Source organism: Pan troglodytes, chromosome 6 (genome assembly GCF_028858775.2).
Source record: "Pan troglodytes isolate AG18354 chromosome 6, NHGRI_mPanTro3-v2.0_pri, whole genome shotgun sequence".
Classification (NCBI taxonomy): domain Eukaryota; kingdom Metazoa; phylum Chordata; class Mammalia; order Primates; family Hominidae; genus Pan; species Pan troglodytes.
Window position 1 is genome coordinate 105,505,093 of NC_072404.2, and position 19,574 is coordinate 105,524,666.

A 19,574-nucleotide genomic window follows, 5' to 3' on the forward strand; every position below is an offset into this window, starting at 1 on the left:
TTTTTCCTAATTCTAATATACTTCTTAGACATTTTAATTTTGATTTTCAGGTAAATAATCATTTATAAATAATGACTGCTTCCTTTCTTCTTTTATTTATGCCTTTTACTTTATTTTACAATGCTGACTGGAACCTCCAAAATATGGCTGAATAACAAAGATGAGAGAGACATCCTTGTCTTATTCCTAACTTTAATTGGAATGGTAACTATGACATTGACCACTGGCTTCTGATATCTGTTATTAAATTAAGAAAGTAGCTTACTTCGCATTACACAGTTTTTACAGTTTTGTAGAATACACAAAGACCATCAAGCTTTGTAGCTTATTCACTCTTTGAAGACTAAAATCAACAGGGCAAACTCGGTATTTTCCCATTTTACCAGAAACGGGGGATCAGGAGGAAGGTGGATAATAATAGGAAAGTCAATGCTCTTTAGGACAAATACCTAATGCATGCGGGGCTTAAAACCTAGATGATGGCTTGATGGGTGCAGCAAACCACCATGGCACTTGTATAACTATGTAACAAACCTGCGCATTCTGCACATGTATCCCAGAACTTAAAGTATAATAATAATAATAATAATAAAAGTCAATGCTCTATAGTAAGTGTGGCAGCCAGTTCCCAAAATGGCCCTCAAAGAACTGCACCCTTGTGACATTCACGCCTCTGCTTCTCTATCATCTTGAGGTGAAGTCATAGAAGACACTGCAGCTTCTGCCTTGCTTGCTCTCTCTCTCTCTCTCTCTCTCAGACTTTGCTCTGGGGAATCTAGCTGCCATGTTGTGAGGGTATCCAGGCTGACCAATGGAGAGGCCCACATGACAAGGAACTGAGGCCTCCTGTCAACAGCTATGTTATTGAGCCATCTTGAAAGTGGCTTCTCCAATGTCAGTCAAGCCTGGCTGCCATTGTGACTGCGACTTCATGATAGACCTGGTGCCAGAGGCACCCAGTGAGCTGCTTCTACCCCACACCTGTTTCCTGACTCGCAGAAACTGTGAGAAAATAAATATTAGTTGTGTTAAGCTGATTAAGTTTTGAGGGAATTTGGCATGCAGTAATAGATAACAAATACAGAAGGCATTTATAAAGACAACAGGATGGCAAGAGGGCTGAACTAACATCACCATAGGGATGCCAACTACTTCAAACTCTCAAGAATAATGGGTCAATGACCGAAAAACAACCATGCTTTTTACCAACAAACTCACTTCAGATAATCTATTTCTCTTAAAAAAAAATAACTGATTCAAAATAGGGGAAAAAGCATACTACTAGCTATTTAAAATTTTTTGGAAAAAATTAAAGTATCTAAAATTGAGAAATATATAAGATGCAGCAATTAGAAACAATGTTCGGAAAGTTTTAAATAATATGTAATAAAATTACTATTATGGAACATTTTTGAATACTTACTATATATCAGGCACTATTTTAATCTTTTCATCTATTAATTCACTTAATCCTCATAATAATCTTGTAAGGTAAGACTATTCTTATCTCCAAATACAGATGGAGAAATGGCAGAGAGGGAATGAATAACTTGTGTGGTTCACACAGGGTGGAAACACTGGAATTTGAACATTGGTAGTCTGACCCCACAGGCACATGTCATTAACTACTTTGCCATGATGGGTAACAATGCTTAAGACACAACCTTAAGTGAAAACTATCTATACAAAGTGTGATTACAGCTCTGTGAAAAACCTGAATGGGAAAAATGAGTAAAAATGTTAAATAGCAATTATCTTAGAGTAGCGAAATAATGAATAATATTTTTGTTATTTGCCTGTTCTAGTACTTTTCAAATATTTTATAATGAGTAATATTACTTTCAAAATCATAAAAGAAAGGAGAAAAATAAACCTTAAATGAAAAAAAAATCTCACCAGTCATTTCTATAGCTCTGGTAGAACGGATTACCTCCACAGAGACAGAATCGTTTCTGGGTACCTGTCTTCTCCAAGAAAAGAGTTAAAGATGGTATTTTTATGGTATGAGGAAAGTGAGGCTTAGGAAAGAGTCCTAGACCTTGATCTGAGCTCTACTACTTAACTTCTAATTTCACAACTTATTTTTTGGAGTGATTTACAGACAGATTCTTTTGGATTCAATGTAATACTTGGCTAATGTTTATTAAGCATTTACTATATGCTAAGAACTATGCCAAGTCTTTCACATGGATCCTCTCATTTGAGCCTCACACACACTCTGTAGCAGGTGCAGTTGTGATCTCCATTTATAGCTGAGGAAACCAAAGCTTACAAGAAGTGAAGTAACTTGCCCAAGGTCACACATTAATAAGTGGTACTCAGTTATTCTCATTAGGTCCTACCTTATTTCAAGTAAATAATTTGAAATAAATTATAACCCTTTGGTTCAAAACATTTTCTCATTTACAGATATATGAGAAATTACATATAGGCCACCATGAGTCAAGCTGGAATTAAAATTGGGAATTTTATACTCAACTCCTGAAATCATGATCTCTTGCTCTAGATACAGTGGTATCACTGCTGCTAATACAACTGAGGTTTCTAAGCAGCCAGGAAACAGTAGCCCTGCCTTATATACCAATATCACTGCCTTTGAAGGAAAAGGATTAACTAAGAATTAAGGAGGAGCTACACAGGTTCCTGCGTCCAGGGGTTCCCCAGGCTGCAGCCAGGGTAGGTGCGGTGTGCACAAAACAGCAAACAACTTCTCAAAGCTGGGAGTTGTTCTTATGCTATCTTTGAGAAAAGCATGGAGACTCTAGTTACATATCTGATGAGAATAGCACAGGTATCAAAAATGTTTGGATCCAGGCATCCTGTGACCGCCTTAGGGTTTGTTAACTTATTAAATGTCACCACTTGGAGAGCTAATCCAGACTGTTCCTGCTCTTAGGGACCCTTGAAAAGAAGCAGCATCAAAAAATGAACTGATCCCTGGCATGGCTAATTATTTTCTATCGATGTTTTCAATGGAGCACTGAAAAAAAGAAGATAGTTATTTCCATCTGTGATTTAATTACCACCATCCCCCTATAACACAGGGAGGAAACAGGTGTCTCTAATTGGCCCAGGTCTTTTCTGGTTCTACTACATTTCTTTAAACTATTGTTTAAGTTCTGGACAGGCTTTTATGCACTATATTTTTTAGACATCTTTAAGACAAACCTATTCAAATCTTTAAAAACTTCCAGCTAAACAGTTATTCTTATGCTATGACGTGAGACTATGAAATGATATGGAACTTGAATTGGAGTTCCACAATACCACAAAATAAGCCAATATTTAAAGAGCCTTTTCTAGAGTTAAGAAATTAAGCTTGTCTAATAATCTCATCTGCCAGAATGAAGATTAATTTTTTCCCTTTTTTTTCAGTAGCTCTTCAATCTCTAGCAAACTCACACATACCCTGTCGAGAACTATCAGCAAAAAAATTTCAATGTAGTAGCATGCAGCTAGGGAAGGGGGGCAGCAAGGGTCAGGGAAGTAAGAGAACTCCATGGGGGACACTCACCAGCTATGGCACCAGCTAAGAGCAGGCTTCCTGGGCTAACCTGCCCATCTTCATTTGCAAAGGAAGCCTTCACATGAGCATAGCACGGAAAGTAGATGGCCGAGAAAGGAATGTCCCGCAGAAAGCATGCTTTGGCACCCTGCACATTTGCAAAGGAAGAAAAACCACATGAAACACATATCCCATTGAGGAGATCAAGCTTCTCTGGAACTCACCTCAGAACAAAATATTCCTGGAGAAGACCAAATTTGTACTCACACATTGAAAGGGGAACAGAAAAAAATAACCCAAATTCTGCAAGTAATAAATCTAAACTTTGTTTTTAAAACAAAAACTAGTTTTGTTGTGTGCTGTGATGGGAGGAGGGCAGTTCTCATTTATTCTAATGCTAAGACTTCAATTAAAACCTTTTTGGAACTCTGCCTGTGACATCCTTTTAAATCCCTACTGGTGGCAAGCCACTGGCATTTCAAGGAAGATCTGTTCTCTGGTCTCACCGAAGACGGGTAACGGCAGTCAAGATGCCTCTTTGTTTACACACTAGGAAGTAGACAAATTATACAGGTGGGGGGAAAAGGGGTTTGCTTTTTGTACGTTTGGACTGTTTCCCAGAAAGAAATTACACATACATAAAAAATTATATCTTTTCAGGGGGTTCATGGATCCTTCTAATTTTCTTATACACTTACTTACCTGCCACCCAGGGTTTATGAAACATTGATAAATGCCTGCTCTAAAGCCTGAAATATTCACAATAATTCGGATAAATTTTAAAGCTGTGTGTAGAACAATCAGTTCCTACAGCAAAGTCTTCAACAAATAGTTTCTGTTGCCAACATAATGCCATGCAGAGGCCCTGAGAACTGATGAGTGCCCAGAAATATGATATATTATAATGAAAACCACAACACATATATTGTGTTTTGGGTAGGGTGAATGGGAAGGAAATCATCACTTTTCAACATGTAATGATTTAATACCATTTCTTTAACAGATTTCTAATAACTAAAAATTTCCACCAAATACAGAGATTCCCAAAAGAAAATAATGAATCCAGCCAGAGTCAACAGATCTAGCCACACCCAGTGACACTTATTGAGGCCTAGTAATGCTGGATCTTGGGTATTTCTGTCTGATGCTCCAAACTGTCAAAGTTATTTAACACTATGTATCTGTTACTATAGCCTTTGTTTTCCTGACACGCACATTTCACTCCTGACTCAAACTGAGCTTGTGGGTAATAAAACCCTTAGTCTTTTTCATATGAATTACTATTAACTCAAGTCTACCATAACTTAATTAGTTGCCTCACACAAGTAACACAGGCAGGACATCAGATTTAATCCTATTAAGTTGCATCCTAGTTTGGCTCATCCTGCCAACCAGAACAAATGCTTGGAATCTGGATTCTGTCATGTTGGCTCTTCCTCAGTCAACTTACCCATGGATGTGTAAGCATGCCTCTGTTCACTCTGTGTATACAGGTATTCAGAGAAGCACTCATCTACCTCATGTACTGCCAACCGGCTCAGGCTTCTGTATCTTGTCCACCCCCAAAGTGTTAGATGTCTAATTAAGAATCACAATATCCACCACACCCAAGCTAGTCATTTTAGGCATGTACAAACTAACGTCCTGGACAGGTAATCTATCGTCCTGGATGGGTAATCTATCAATTGTGCATTTACTGAGGGCTATGCCCTTGGCTTGTTCAGAGGGCACCCTGGAGGTAGTTCCAGAGACAAGTCCAAAACTCAATACTCTAAGAGTTTTTTCCACTTCTCCCAGCTCTTTCAAAGGGAAAACATACAGTATAATGTTAATAACTGTGTGTAACATCCAATCCTTTTCTTACAACTAGTTTTTAAAAAAGTTATAATTCGGGCTGTTATTGTATAAGGCTAACAACATCAGCGTTTAGTTTCTGTTTTTCCTTCCTTTTCCCTTTTTGCCCCAAGCCTTCTTGTAAGTGCTGCTAGCTATTCATCCACATGTAGATTCAGTCCAGAAGATACTCAAATTAGACATCAAATAATCAACTCAAATGAAGATCACTTTAATCCCAGCTACTCGGGAGACTGAGGCAGAAGAATCGCTTGAACCCGGCGATGGAGGTTGCAGTGAGCTGAGATCATGCCACTGCATTCCAGCCAGGGCAACAGAGTAAGACTCCATCTTAATAAAAAACATAAATAAAAAAAAAATTAAAATTAAAAAACATTATTTCTTGGAAAAATATATCAGAAACAAAAACCAAGCTTTTAGCTTTTCTTTCATTTGTTGTTGTTTTTTTTGATATGGAGTTTCACTTTGTTGCCCAGGTTGCCCAGGCTGGAATGCAGTGGCATGATCTCAGCTCACTGCAACCTCCACCTCCCGGGTTCAGGATTCTGTTACTTCAGCCTCCTGGCCTCCTGAGTAGCTGGGACTACAGGTGCCTGCCACCACGCCCAGCTAGTTTTTTGTATTTTTAGTAGAGACGGGGTTTCACCACGTTGGGCAGGCTGGTCTCCAACTCCTGATCTCAGGTGATCCACCCATCTTGGCCTCCCAAAGTGCTGGGATTACAGGCATTGAGCCACTGCGCCTGGCCACTTTTAGCTTTTCAAACAAAGACATATTATTTGTTGGGAATGTAACAAAACGTAGGAGGAAACAGTCACTAATTTTGTATTGAAACATTAAAGTTTAAAAAAAGGGGGCGAGGGGAGAAAGAGAAGCAGATTAACCTGTCTTATGCTATGTGGCTTCAGTATGATCAGAAGGCCATGGGAAGACATGACTCGAAATTATAAACATCCCTGAGGCACAGGAAGAGTAAAGGCACATGAAGAATCAGTTGGGTTTTCTGAAGAAGGACCCACTGAGTGTTCCACCTTCTGAGAGCCTCCTTCTTCTTCCTTTCCTGAAATCATGACAGTAAATCATGTATCCCTGTTACAATGGCATCTACAAGAGATGTGAGATGTACTTCAAGAGATGCTGGAAAACAACTCTACATGGCTGATATGAAAAATGGCTTGATTAAAAACCAAACATACAAACAATTTTATATATATATATATATATATATAAAACCCTGAAGAAAGGGTAGAATTGCAACACTAAAGGAAAAATGCCTAGAAATGGGTTGTATTTCGTTTTCCAGGAATCAAGCAATGTGGTCAAAGTGTTTATGCAGACTAGAACAAATGTTAGGATATGCAAGAAGTCTTTGGTGTCTGACTACCTGAGAAAAAGGAAGAAATGGAAAAGTCAAGGAAGCAAAAGAACTTCCACCTGGTGTGATCATCCTGTCACCCCTAGCCATGTGATGAGCACCTGTAGAAATCAAGCCCTTAAGCTTCCTCACCTGTCAAAAATACCAAAGGCCATCTTCTTCAGGTGACTGGGACAACTGAAACTTTAGGAATGAATGAAGTAATACGTGTGAAAGTCCTTGTAAGGTATCCACTGCATTACAAACATTAAAGGACACAAATGTGTTCACCTGAGGGCTGTGTCTCCCTGCCTCTCCTAGCACCTCCTCTGGTGTCTCCCTGCAGAAAATACCTCTCCCAGTTGCGTCAGGAGGCGGCCCTTCACCTCTCTTGCACCCCAGGCATCAAAGCCCAATTCCCAAGGAAAGACAGAGACTTATTAAATTTCCCTGGCCTCTTTTTCCCCACCACTTCCTTTAGGTCTTAGGCATAAAGGCAGGTGCCAATTTGTAAGACTGCCTTAGGCAATACCTGACCTGTTGCTCTTGTACAATGAAAAGGGAAGCAGGATGTTAAAAAGACTTAAAGTTCTAAGGGGGAAAATGTTTCTCTCCCAGATTCCTTGATAAATCCTTCACTTTGTGGTGAACACCCATTCTCCAGTACTACAGCAAAACATAAACCTGTTTGACTTGAATTCTACTTGTTCCAAGTATAATTTTTACCAAGAGATCAGCCATTCTGAAAAGGCAACTTTATAACAAAGGGAAACATTCCATGCTGCTCTAGAGCCTGCATCAGCAACACAAAAATATTACTTTGGCCATTTGAGAATTAATAAGTTACAAAGGTGTGCCACTTAAAAAAAATATTTAAACATTCCTGCCATATAAGAAAATCCCCACATTTTCCTGCTTTGGTTTTTTTTTTTTTTTTTTTTTTTTAACTGGTTTTCTAGGCAGCTCTGCCCTTAAACATTCTCTGATTGGTCCTGAATTTCCTCAGTATATACTACAATCACTTGGGGAAAATTAATAAATGCAAAATACAATCATCTAATCTCTCTAAAGATGATAAACTATTGGGTTTTTCTTTTTAAATAAAAGACACACTAATATCCAGACAGGGACAACAAAAATCATCTCAGGGTAGACCTACGTTATAAACTGGGAAAAAACCCTCAGATCTAGTTTAATTATCAACTCTGCCTCCATTCCAATTCTATATCATGCCAAAGTCTCTCCATCATCATCCTATTTAAGATCTAGAAAAGCTTCTTTAAGGGTAGGCCTCACTTAACTTCAAATTAATAGTCCACAATTGACACAGGCCAATTAGATAGGCTTAGAGATTCTGGCGGCAGCACATCATGGCAAAAGAATCATTTATTTTGCTTCTCATGCCTTTTTGATGTGGACACTGTGCTGAAAGCCCAAGGAAGCTTTAATCAATTCTCAAGTTGCTAGGATCGTCCACTCAAGTTTATTTTGCCAGCTCTGCCTGGTATGAAACTGTCAATAGATATAACACAACAGGATTTGTATCTCTCTTTCTCTCGCACGCATGCTGTCGCACATGCACAGCAATTTCCGATGTCTCTTTTTCTTCTTTTAAAACTCTTCATCTTGGATGGTAAATCACCTGCCCAATCAATCCAAAGTGGGGAAAAAACCAGTCCTGAAGGATGGTGCTGATAAAGAAGTCAGGGCCAGGGCAGGTCTTTTTGCATGCTAATTCCTGCTTATTCTAGCTGTACCTGCAAACACAGCTCTAAACAGACTATTTCTAATACAGGGAAAGGTAATTACACTCACAAAGGCACCTCTGTGTCGGGCCGGGCACCAGGAGCCAGCAGGTCTGGGAGACGGAGGCTTAACAGAGACTCCAGCAGTGAATGCACATTGTCTAGCACGGGGAAAATGCCAGACTGGGGACCCTGCAGCATTCAAGACAACAGTGGTGCACCTTGTCTGAGAAGGTTATTCAATGCTTCTGGCACCTGTCGTCAGAGCCACCCAGCCCTCTTTTCCTACCTTACAGGTTTAGAATTTATTTGGCATGTATAATTATATATTTTGATCCCAGAGCTACAAACAATGGGCAGCATGTCATGACTTGATCCCTTAGCATTCCTCTTGGCTTCCCCCAAGCAAGTTAACCCTTAGATACACAGCTTGGCAGTGCCTCTCCAGCCCAGTCAAAGGATGGTTAGACCCCACCTACATGGCTGAGATTTGAGGAGGGTGAGTTTGAGTGTCTTGCTGAGAAATAGCAATGGTGCTAAGACCTATTATGTGACTGTGTCACTTGTGTTAAAACCAAATAAGCCAGCCAACATTTGAAGACTTGGTATCAGTGAACATGGAAATTACTTCAATTTGAATATAAAATATGAATGACTATTATTGGCTTCTTTAGTCCAGGGACTTTAGGGATATGGGTTCTCCTTAATTTCATTGCAATTCTAACAAAATCATCTTGACAACTCTGTTTCTTGTAGGAAATGCTGCTTGGGTCAGTGCTAGTTCTCTATTGTTCTAGTATTGTACACTGCTTTGCCATCAACAATGCTCATCACTGAGATGGACTGAAAACCCTAGACATGGTACAGAGGAATGTTATCACATGGAATTTTAGTCCTGAAGCTGCTAGTCATGTCACCTTCACAAAGCTCATCTGTAAAACATGTTCCACCTTTTCTTTATTTCTTTATTATTATTATTTTTTGAGACAGTGCTGGAATGCAGTGGTGCAATCTTGGCACACTGCAATCTCCACCTCTGGTTCAAGCAATTCTCCTGTCTCAGCCTCCCAAGTAGCTGGGACTACAGGCATGCGCCACCATGCCCAGCAAATTTTTGTATTTTTAGTAGAGATGGGGTTTCAACATGTTGGCCAGGATGGTCCTGACCTTTTGACCTTGTGATCTGCCTGCCTCAGCACTCTCTGCTGTGATTCTGGGGGCTGCCTGATTCACGAATCATTCATTGCGCAATTAAACTCCCTTACTTTGGCTGAAGTTTTACTTTTAACAAGACTAAACATTTACCACTTTTTTTGCTATTCATTCCTGACACATCTCCACCTGGGATCACCTTCCAGAATTTCCTTCATTAAGGTTCTACTGGTGACACACTTTCTGAGTTTTGCTAGTCTAAAAAATATCTTTACCCTTGTTCTTAAAAGCAATTTTTACAGGGTATACATATACAAGTCTAGGTTGAAAAGTTTTTTTCCTCCACATACTGAAGACACCCCATTCAACTGTCTTCTGGCTTCCACTGTTGCCATTTTTAGGTTAGCCGTCAGTTCAACTGCTGCCCCTTTGAAGGCAAATTGACTTTTTTTCTCTGGCCACTAAAGAGCTTCTCTCTAGCTCTGGTGTTCAGCAGTTTTCCTCTGATGTGTCTAGTCTGGATTATTTTCAATTATCCTACACCTGCAATTTGTTGCATTTTTTTCTTTTTCTTTTTGAAACAGAGTCTTGCTCTATCACTTAGGTTAGACTGCAGTGGTGCAATCATGGCTCACTGCAGCCTTGACCCCCTGGGCTCAAGTGCTCTTCCCCCCTCAGCCTCCCAAGTAGCTGGGACTATAGGTGCATGACACCATGTCTAGCTAATTAAAAAAATATTTTTTTGTAGAGATGAGGTCTCACTATGTTGCCCAGGCTGGTCTTGAACTCCTGCACTCCCAAAGTGCTGGCACTAGAATTATATGTTTCTCTTCTCTTGCCCCTTAACGTAGATCATTTTTAAGGCAATGATACTGTACACATCTTTGGTACTCTAGCATCTAATAGTGTTAGCATTCAATATACATTTGGTGAAAGAATAAAAGAATGGTTAAAAAAATTGATCATTTGCTGTTACTTTAAGGAATCCTTTTTTTCTGGTGTCTTCAGCACACTCAATTCCTCTGGGCATTGTTTTATAAAAATAATATTTTTCAAGCCATCTCCTTTTAATTTGCTATTCTAAAGTTCAAAGCAGAAGACCTGGCCTGGAGAGGTTGTTGACCACACAGCATTGGAAATTACCCAGGACTGGAATAATGTGGAAGAAACTAGGTATTCCTGCAAGAATCCCTTAGTTGACACTCAATGATGAAAAGTTGATAACAACTAACACATCATGTGTACTATGTGCTCAATTCTATCCTATATGCTTTACATGCATTATTTTAGTAAATCCACACAACGATACTATGAATAGGTAGGTACGATTATTATCCTCTTTCTACACACGAGTCAATGATTCATCTGAAGCACAGGGGAAGTTTTGTAAAAAGAAAAATTTTTTTTTTAAAACTAAGTGTTGGGTACTATGCTCACTACCTGGGTAACTGAATCATTCATATCCCAAATCCCAGCATCATGCAATATACCTGTGCAACAAACCTGCACATGTTCCCTCCAATGTAAAATAAAATTTGAAATTATTTTTTAAAGTTCTTTTTTTTCCCAGTTTTTGTTTAATACAAGTTTTAAGCAGAGATTATGGACATTACATGACCTGTAGTATTTTTCAAATGTTCACACATATTAGATACAAAACCTGACTCCTTGAGGTATACTTGATACCCTCTCCTTAAATTTCTAAAAATCCTTCCTTAAATGAGAGAATAAAAGTCCATCAGGAGTAAGGCACAACATTTCTATTTATTTATTTACTTATTTCAATTTTTGATGTTGGTATATTTGTGAAAAGACTCAGTCACTCTCTCTCATACATCAAGAAATGTACACTTAGACACCTCATATGAATAGAATCATGCAGTATTTGAAGTTCTGTGACTGCCTTATTTCACTTAATATAATGTCTTCCAGACTTATCCATCTCATTGCAAAAGCAGGACATCCTTCTTTTTTAAGGCTATAATATACCATATTTTCTTTATTCATTCCTTTGTTGATAGACATTTGGGTTATTTCATAGCTTGTCTATTGTAATAATGTTGCAATAAACCTGGTAGTCATCTCCTTCAGATATCTGATTTCCATTCTTTTGGATGTACACCCAGAAGTGGGATTGCTGGATCATATAGTAGTTCTATTTTAACTTTTTGAGAAAACTCCATACTGTTTTCCACAGAGACTGTACCACTTCACATTTCTACCACCAAGGATCTCCTTTTTTTTTTTTTTTTTTTGAGACTGAGTCTCCCTCTGTCACCCAGGCTGGAGTGCAGTGGCACAATCTCAGCTCACTGCAACCTCCACCTCCCGGGTTCAAGTGATTCTCCTGCCTCAGTCTCCCAAGTAGCTGGAACTATAGGCACGTCCACCATACCCGGCTAATTTTTTGTACTTTTAGTAGAGATGGGGTTTCACCATGTTGGCCAGGATGGTCTTGATCTCCTGACCTCGTGATCTGCCCGCATCGGTCTCCCACAGTGCTGGGATTACAGGCGTCAGGCACCGCGCCTGGCCTACCACCAAAGATTTCAATTTCTCCACAACCTCACCATTGCTTATCTTTTGTTGTTTTTTTTTTTTTTGCTAATAGCTATCCTAACAGGTATGAAGTGCTGTCTCATTGTAGTTATGATTTGCATTTCCCTGATGATTAGTGATGTTGAAAATTTTTTACATCCTTTTTTCACATACGTGTTGGCCATTGGTATGTCTTCTTTGGAGACATATCTATTCTAGTCCTTTGCTCATTTTTAAAATCAGCTTCTTTTTCTTCACGGTAGCACCAGCTGATGTCATATTAATTTTGCGTATTCCTTTCTTTTTTCTTTCTTTTTTTTTTTTTTTTTTTTTTTTTTTTAGACACAGCATCTCACTCTGTTGCTAGGGCTAGAGTGTGGTGGTGCAATCATATAGCTCACCACAGCCTCGAACTCCTGGGTTCAAGTGATTCTCCTGCCTCAGCCTCCCAAGTAGCTGGGACTACAGATGTGTACCACCATGCCCCGCTAACTTATATTTATTTATTTTTGGAGGGATGGTGTCTTGCTATGCTGCCTAGGCTAGTCTTGAATTCCTGGCATTAAGAGATTGCCCTGGCCTCCTGAAATACTGAGATTACAGACGTAAGGCACCATGCTCGGCCATATCTTTGTTCTCTTGATAGCTGCCCTGTCCTACCCAATATACTGTGAGCAGGGACTTGGCTTTAAACAGCCATCTCCTACAGGCTGGAACAGTGCCTGGCACACAGTAAGCTCTCAATGAGTGTGTTGAGTGAGTGAATTAATATGATTTACATTTTAAATGGATCACTTTGGCTGCTGTGGCAACAGTGGATTTAGGAGAGTCAAGAGACAAAATAAAGAAAGCCCTGAAGAGGCTTTCACAGAGGCTCAGATGAAGGATAAAAGTAGAAATGGATGGGTGAGAACTACCACTAGGCTGGTTGTAAAACCACAGCATGTCCCTGGGTATCAGAAAACTAGAATGGCAATGTGTTCTCAAAGTAGACTAAACAACTGCTTCCTTCAGGTCCGGCTGTGAGCACGTAAAAATACAAGTTTTTAAAAGATGATAAACTGAAGAATTAATCTTATGAGTACTTACATGTTACCAAGAAAAAAGGGATAAACTGAAAAAACTGGATAAAATCTATTAACACTAAAAAGTGCACATGCCCTTTGACCTAACAACTTCAATGCTAGGAATTTATCTTTTCTAAACAATCACAAAAGTATGTCAAAATATACATAGGGATGATCACCATGGCATTGCTTGATATATCTTCAAACTAGAAACATATTCATCAACAGCAAACAGTTAAACAAAAAAATTTCCATAGTTATTAAATAAAATGAGGAAAGAGCTTTAAGATATATTGTGTTTGAAAAGATTCTATTTGTGTTAAAACACAATTTTACTTAAGAAAAGTAAAATATTCTCCTTTCATTTTAATTTTAGATTCAGGGGGTACATATACAGGTTTGTTACAAGGATATATTGCATGATGCTGAGGCTTGGGCTTCTATTAATCCTGTCAGCTAGGTACTGAGCAGAGTACCTGAAAGGAAGCTTTTCAGCCCTTTCCTCCTTTCCTCTTTCCCTTCCTCCTGTTGGTATCTTTGTGCTCATGTGTACCCAAGGTTCAGCTCCAACTTACAAGTGAAAATGTGATATCTGGTTTTCTGTTTCTGCATTGATTTGCTTAGGATAGTGGCCTGCAGTTGCATCCATGTTGCTGCAAAGGATATAATTTAGTTCTTTTTTATGGTTGTCTAGTACTCCATTGTGTGTAGTTTCCACATTTTCCTTATCCAATCTCCTGTTAATGGTAACCTAGGGTGATTCTATGTCTTTGCTATGGAAAACATACATACTTTTCTGATGCTGATATTCGTAAAATTTTTGAAAGAGAAATACTAATCTGAGCAGAAAGTTTTTCTTTTTTTAAGGATATATTAATATAAAATCTTCAGCAGTGGCTATCCTTTGAAGAGAATGGAGCAGTAAAGGGTAGAGAGATAATTTTACTTTTCTTCATACACCTTTCTAAATTACTTGATTTTTTTGAAATATAAATTATATTTTACGTTTTAAACTAAAAAAATCAATCTCTCTTTGAGATAACTGGCAGAATAAATAATAATGTACTGATATATCATAACTTGCTTTCTGAGTTTATGAACAATAGCTCCAATGAATCATTTATACACACATTATAGATGAACACATGTATACAACATTTATGTATATGGATAAAAATATCTTTGAATACTGTCAAATGCAGTGGAAAAAAACAATGCCTTTGATTAGAACACAGCAGACAGAGTCCATATTCCTAAGTGACCTTCCAAGGTAGAGTCAAGGTTTAATTTGTGATTATAGAATTTGAAAACTTTTCAACAGTGCTTGATGGATCCCAGCTGTCATTGCTTCACTGACCATGTTTTGTACTCAAAAAGAGACGTGGACAGTTCCACTGCTTCCTAACGAAGCGTCTTTTTGGCCTAATTAGCTGTGCTGCCATTTACTGTTAAATGATAAGTTTCATTCCATTCCTAAAGTATAATTTGTCCCCTCATTAACGCTCTGACAGCTCCTACGGAAAAGGTAATGTTCAAAAGTAGATGGATACAACTTTTTTTGCTATGTTAAGTTTATTTGACTTTTATTTTTATGCTCCAGGGGTTTATGCAATAAAACAGAAGTTATGCAGGGAAAGGGAAATACATTCTCATAATTCTTTTTAAAAAGAAGTAGACATTGCAGATTTGTTTTCTTAGCTACATTACATTCAAATAGCTCTTTCAAAGGCAATTAATTACGCTGCCTTCACTTCAGTCACCTACATCCTCTGTGCTATAACTAAATCTCTCTAAATGTTAGCATTTTAGAGGGGGGCTTTATTTACATTGTTTACTATATTTGTGCTAAACTATTTCTTACTTTAGGAATGCAAAATGTTGACCGTTTTCCACTTTTTTTCAGTTGCAAATGTATTTCTAAAACAAGTATTCTAATTGCCACTTACTGGGAAGTCAGAATAGTTTGCTTATTTTGCAAGTCAATACAGAAGAAAAACAGAAAGCCTGATTTTCCAATTTAGGTAAGGTTAAAGCTCAGCAGGCCTAAACACACAGACAGAGCCAACCACTCACCCTTCTTGGGTCTGGCATTGTAATGTTAACAACAGAAACAAAAGAACAGAGGGAAGGAGAAAGATTACCTGTCTCAACTAAATCTAGGACAGTGGTTCTTCTTTTTAAAGACCCACCTGGAGGGACACATACCAGGTTTAAAAGTACTATGTGAGGTCACCCCTAGTCATTTGCATTTTTCTAGCCAACCAGGACTAGAAACAGAAAAGCTTTATTACTAAAAAGTGCTATCCTGAAACAAAAACACATTAAACTACAAAGCAATGCTAATGCTGTGATGCTCCCTAGAAAGATGGATCTTAACCTGCTGTGATGTCTGACCACGTAAAGGTGAAGTGAGGTGGGGCTGGAGAAGAGAGGTTCACAAGAAACAAAGCCCAAGACAGAATGCTGGGAATATATAAATGGGGACCAACCAGACTTGTAATACAAGAGCTAATCAGACTGAAAGGAGACCAAACCACAGAGGTCAACATCTGCTGAATGAAATCCTGACTCCCGGGTCTCTGAATGTAGCTGATACTGATGACCAACAGGAAGATAGAGATTACTAGGTCACTTTCTTGCAACAAAATCAAGGTTCCAGAAGCTCAAAGCATTACTGATTTTCTTGGTAATTACCAGTACACCAAAAACAGCATTTTAGAAGGGAGCACCAAGCCCTGTGGAATGCTTCTGAACTAGATTAAACTACTAGACTAGTAATTAAACTAACTTCATATGGGAGAGTTCTCTTGCTCAAACTTGAGCAATCCTGCTCATTTCAGGAAAGCAATTTTAGCACAAAAGTGGAAACAAGAAACTTCTGAGCCTCAATTTCAGCTCAGATACCATGGTTGGCAGCCTCTATTCACCTGAACTACAAAACCAGGATACCAACTACTTCCAAGAAGTGTTAAAGGGGATTAAGATTATTAAATAATGTGAAGATGAAAAGCACTAAGTCCCAGTATTGTATCATTTGCAGGTAGTTTAACAGTCTCTGTTTCTGTATCAGCAAACAAGTTCCTACCATTTTACTCATCTAGACATTTCGATAACAGTCACTGCCATAGTACCTAAGTGCTTTTTACCAGACAACCCATTGAAAGACTCCTGGCATCTTGTCAAAATGACATGCTGCTACATCATATTACAGACTGCAAGAGCCTAAAAATTTAGAAAAGATGATTTTTCTTCAAATTGATCAATGCTATGCCTCATGACAACAGTGTTTATTTTTTACAGCTGGGTAATAAATTGGTAAGCAAAACAGCTATAGAACATTGTGTTATATTGTAGAATCACAGATTGAGCATTTTAAGTTCTACTTAAAAAATCAGCAGGTTTATTCCTAAGTACCACATATGCCTAAATATAAGGCAAAAATTTCCCCTGCTAAAATTAATCCCAGAAAAGAGGGCATCACTTTATATTCAATCTTCACAAAGTCTCAGATCATGGAGTACTCTTTCCAATCACTTGACCTGGAGAAGCAGAGTACCATTCGGGGAAGGCAGATTCTCCTGAGACAGCCACAATTATTACTAATTCTGGATGTTTACTGAGGTCACTTGCAAAACTCAGGTTAGAAAGAAAAAGAGTAAAAAAGTATTTCTGGGAGGAGGATCTCACAAATACTGTGTCAAATGTCAAAACAAGTCATTTCAAGTTTACTCTAGCAATATGGTAAGTTGTTACATTATGGGGACCAGTTATATCCATTCAGGATTAACTGGGAATAGGAAAAAAGCAATTGACTGTCTTAATATTATGTGTCTATGGGATAAAATTTGCAGGAACAATATCATACATAAAAGTCAAAAATGCTTCAAATTACAAAGCTTGGGATAAAAATGAAGACAATGTATTCTGCAAAACCATGCTAACAGATGACCTAAAAAGTGGGTTAAATGGAGCTCAAGATGCTGATTCAAAATTCATGAATAATTTTAATATTTGTTGATATGTGTTTATAGAAACAAAGCAGTATTAATTTTATATAATGTGACTGTATACATTTCTGTGTAAATAAATGAAACTATCTTAAGTAGACATTTTATTTTTCTCCCATATCCCTAAAGGTTTACTTAGTCAAGCTAGCGTAAAATGTTTTTTTAAAAAATTCTTCATTGAAAACTTGTGTATACATTATGTTTGATAAAGCCTTATAGGTTGGCATATAGGCAGACAGTTCTAGTAAGTTCCATTATAACTTTTTGGTAGAGCAGTATGAATAACAAATTTCAAGAATCATCTAGAAGTTTGGTTTTGTAATCATTCTGAAAAAACATTTCCTAAATGAAAAATGATTAAGATTTATAATAATTAAGACAAGGCATACATATATAGAGAAAACATGGATCGGACCATATGCATAGGATCAGAAAATAAATTATGATACAGGTTTCTCCTTGAACTGAACTCAGCGTATCAATAACAAATCCAAATAAAATTCTAGCCAGTGTTGCTGCAAAGAGCTGCACTGAACAACTCTAGAGGGCACGATTCCTATCATAGTCATCCTAGATTTGTGTATTGATGAGGATAGTTTTTTGGCAGATGGCAGGAAGGGGCACCTCCTTCTAATTGGCATGAAGGTGCCTCTGCAGCTTGGGTAGAACATCTTCTCCAGGTGTAGAAATGCAAGAAAAACGGATTTCATGTTGAAGAATAGTTTCTACATTAGGAGATGAGAAAGTAATCAAATACATGACTAAAAAAAAAAAAAGTTACCTTGTAGATCCCAAAAAACCCCAGGTCCCGCACGACAGACAGAGCACTGACTCGAGGACCAGTGGTGATTTCTCCTGCCACTTGCAAACGGATCTTGACGATTTCTAAAGGATTTGTGAAAATCACCTGGGAGCCTCCAGCCTAAAAAGAACAAAAAAGATTTAGGATCAAAGCAAAGAAATGGTAAGGTGGGTCAGGAAGAGATGAATGATTATTCTCAAGGATAAAAATATTCTATCCTCAAGAGAATGTAGTTTCAGCCCTTGTCCCATCAATCAAAACGGTTAGGGATTACAAGTATGAATCAAAATACAGTTACTGCCTAGGAAAAAGCCCTATGTCCTTAATGTGGAGGCTGAAGGAGGGCAAAGACCAGAGATTTCTGTTGACCTCCCCAAGTCCTCACACTGAAATTACAAATGCTCCCTGAAGCACAAACAACTGCCACCACGGGACTCAAAGCCAAGGGCACAAAGGCAGTAATAAAATGAAAAGCATTCGTATCCAAATGAGGAGACACAGAACGTATCCAAATGAGGAGACACAGAACAGAACGGGGACTAGGAGGACAAAGGCTCTTGAATGATGAATTTCATGATTCTGGCAACGATTCAAAAACTGCCAGCGAACACGTAAACTTAGATGAAAGTTATTATTTTTTTCTCTTAGAAATTCAAATCAATCATCAAATCTCATTTTATGAAGTTACATATTCTTAAAATTTTTGTTTATGTATTACTTGTGTACAGAATTGCTCTTTTCATATGAGATAAATGGTATATGAAAGTAGCAAAAATATGCACTAAGTCAATTACCAACCAAACTTTGAACATCGTGTGTTATTTCATTCCAGCAATGGCTAGATGCCTCACCTCCAAGATCATCAGTGAAATCTTTAAAGTACACTATAAGGGAAATTTTAAGCTAGCTATTTTGAAGCTAAGCCTATATTTATCACAAGCAATTACATTCTTTCTTACTGTACTTCAACTTGTTATTCCTTGTCACACATATATGAAATTTTTATATCATCCAAACTATACTGTACTAATTAGAACTAGCTACAAGGATGGCCTTTGAAGTATTATTTATAAAAGCTGGAAAGAAAAATCAGAAACAACATAAATATCTAATGGTAAGGGATGGGTTAAATGAACTTGAGTATGTTCATGCATGGAGATACTATGCAGTCAACAGTGAAAAATGTTCAATATATAATTTTAAGTAAAAATGCTCATATGTTTAAAATACTGGTACACATTTCCCCCTGCCATCCCCTACCACCATGTGGAAGAAATACACCAAAGTGGTGCTTCTGAAGTGGTGGGATTACAAGTATCTTTCTTTTCCTTTTTTTCTTTGATGTATTTGAAATTTTTTCTATATAGATCATGTGTTACTTCCATAAAGAAAAATAAACACCTATACACAGTTTACCTAATATGTGTAATGTTAATGAAAAGCATCAAAGAAAGATGTTCGTTCATTAACTCTCTAAATCAAATTGTTTTTCCATTTTTACCAACTTGATACCTTAATCAAGACACTCTTGTTCTTCCTTAAGTGCAAAT

General features: G+C 37.9%; 1 protein-coding gene across 14 annotated transcripts in view; it reads right to left on the bottom strand.

Moving 5' to 3' along the window:
- The window catches only part of SLC25A13 (solute carrier family 25 member 13), a 237,626-nt gene that overhangs the window by 7,966 nt on the left and 210,086 nt on the right, over positions 1 to 19,574 (bottom strand). For 9 of the 14 annotated variants that reach the window (XM_054687647.2, XM_527824.7, XM_063815466.1 and 6 more), the window contains 2 exons: positions 18,004 to 18,144; positions 3,515 to 3,653 (listed from right to left, as the gene is read on the bottom strand). In XM_054687647.2, the coding sequence (XP_054543622.1) occupies positions 3,515 to 3,653; positions 18,004 to 18,144 (280 nt within the window). Of the gene's footprint in view, positions 1 to 3,514; positions 3,654 to 5,569; positions 5,690 to 18,003; positions 18,145 to 19,574 lie in introns of all 14 variants that reach the window. The other 5 variants (XM_054687646.2, XM_063815464.1, XM_063815465.1 and 2 more) reach the window with 1 other exon arrangement.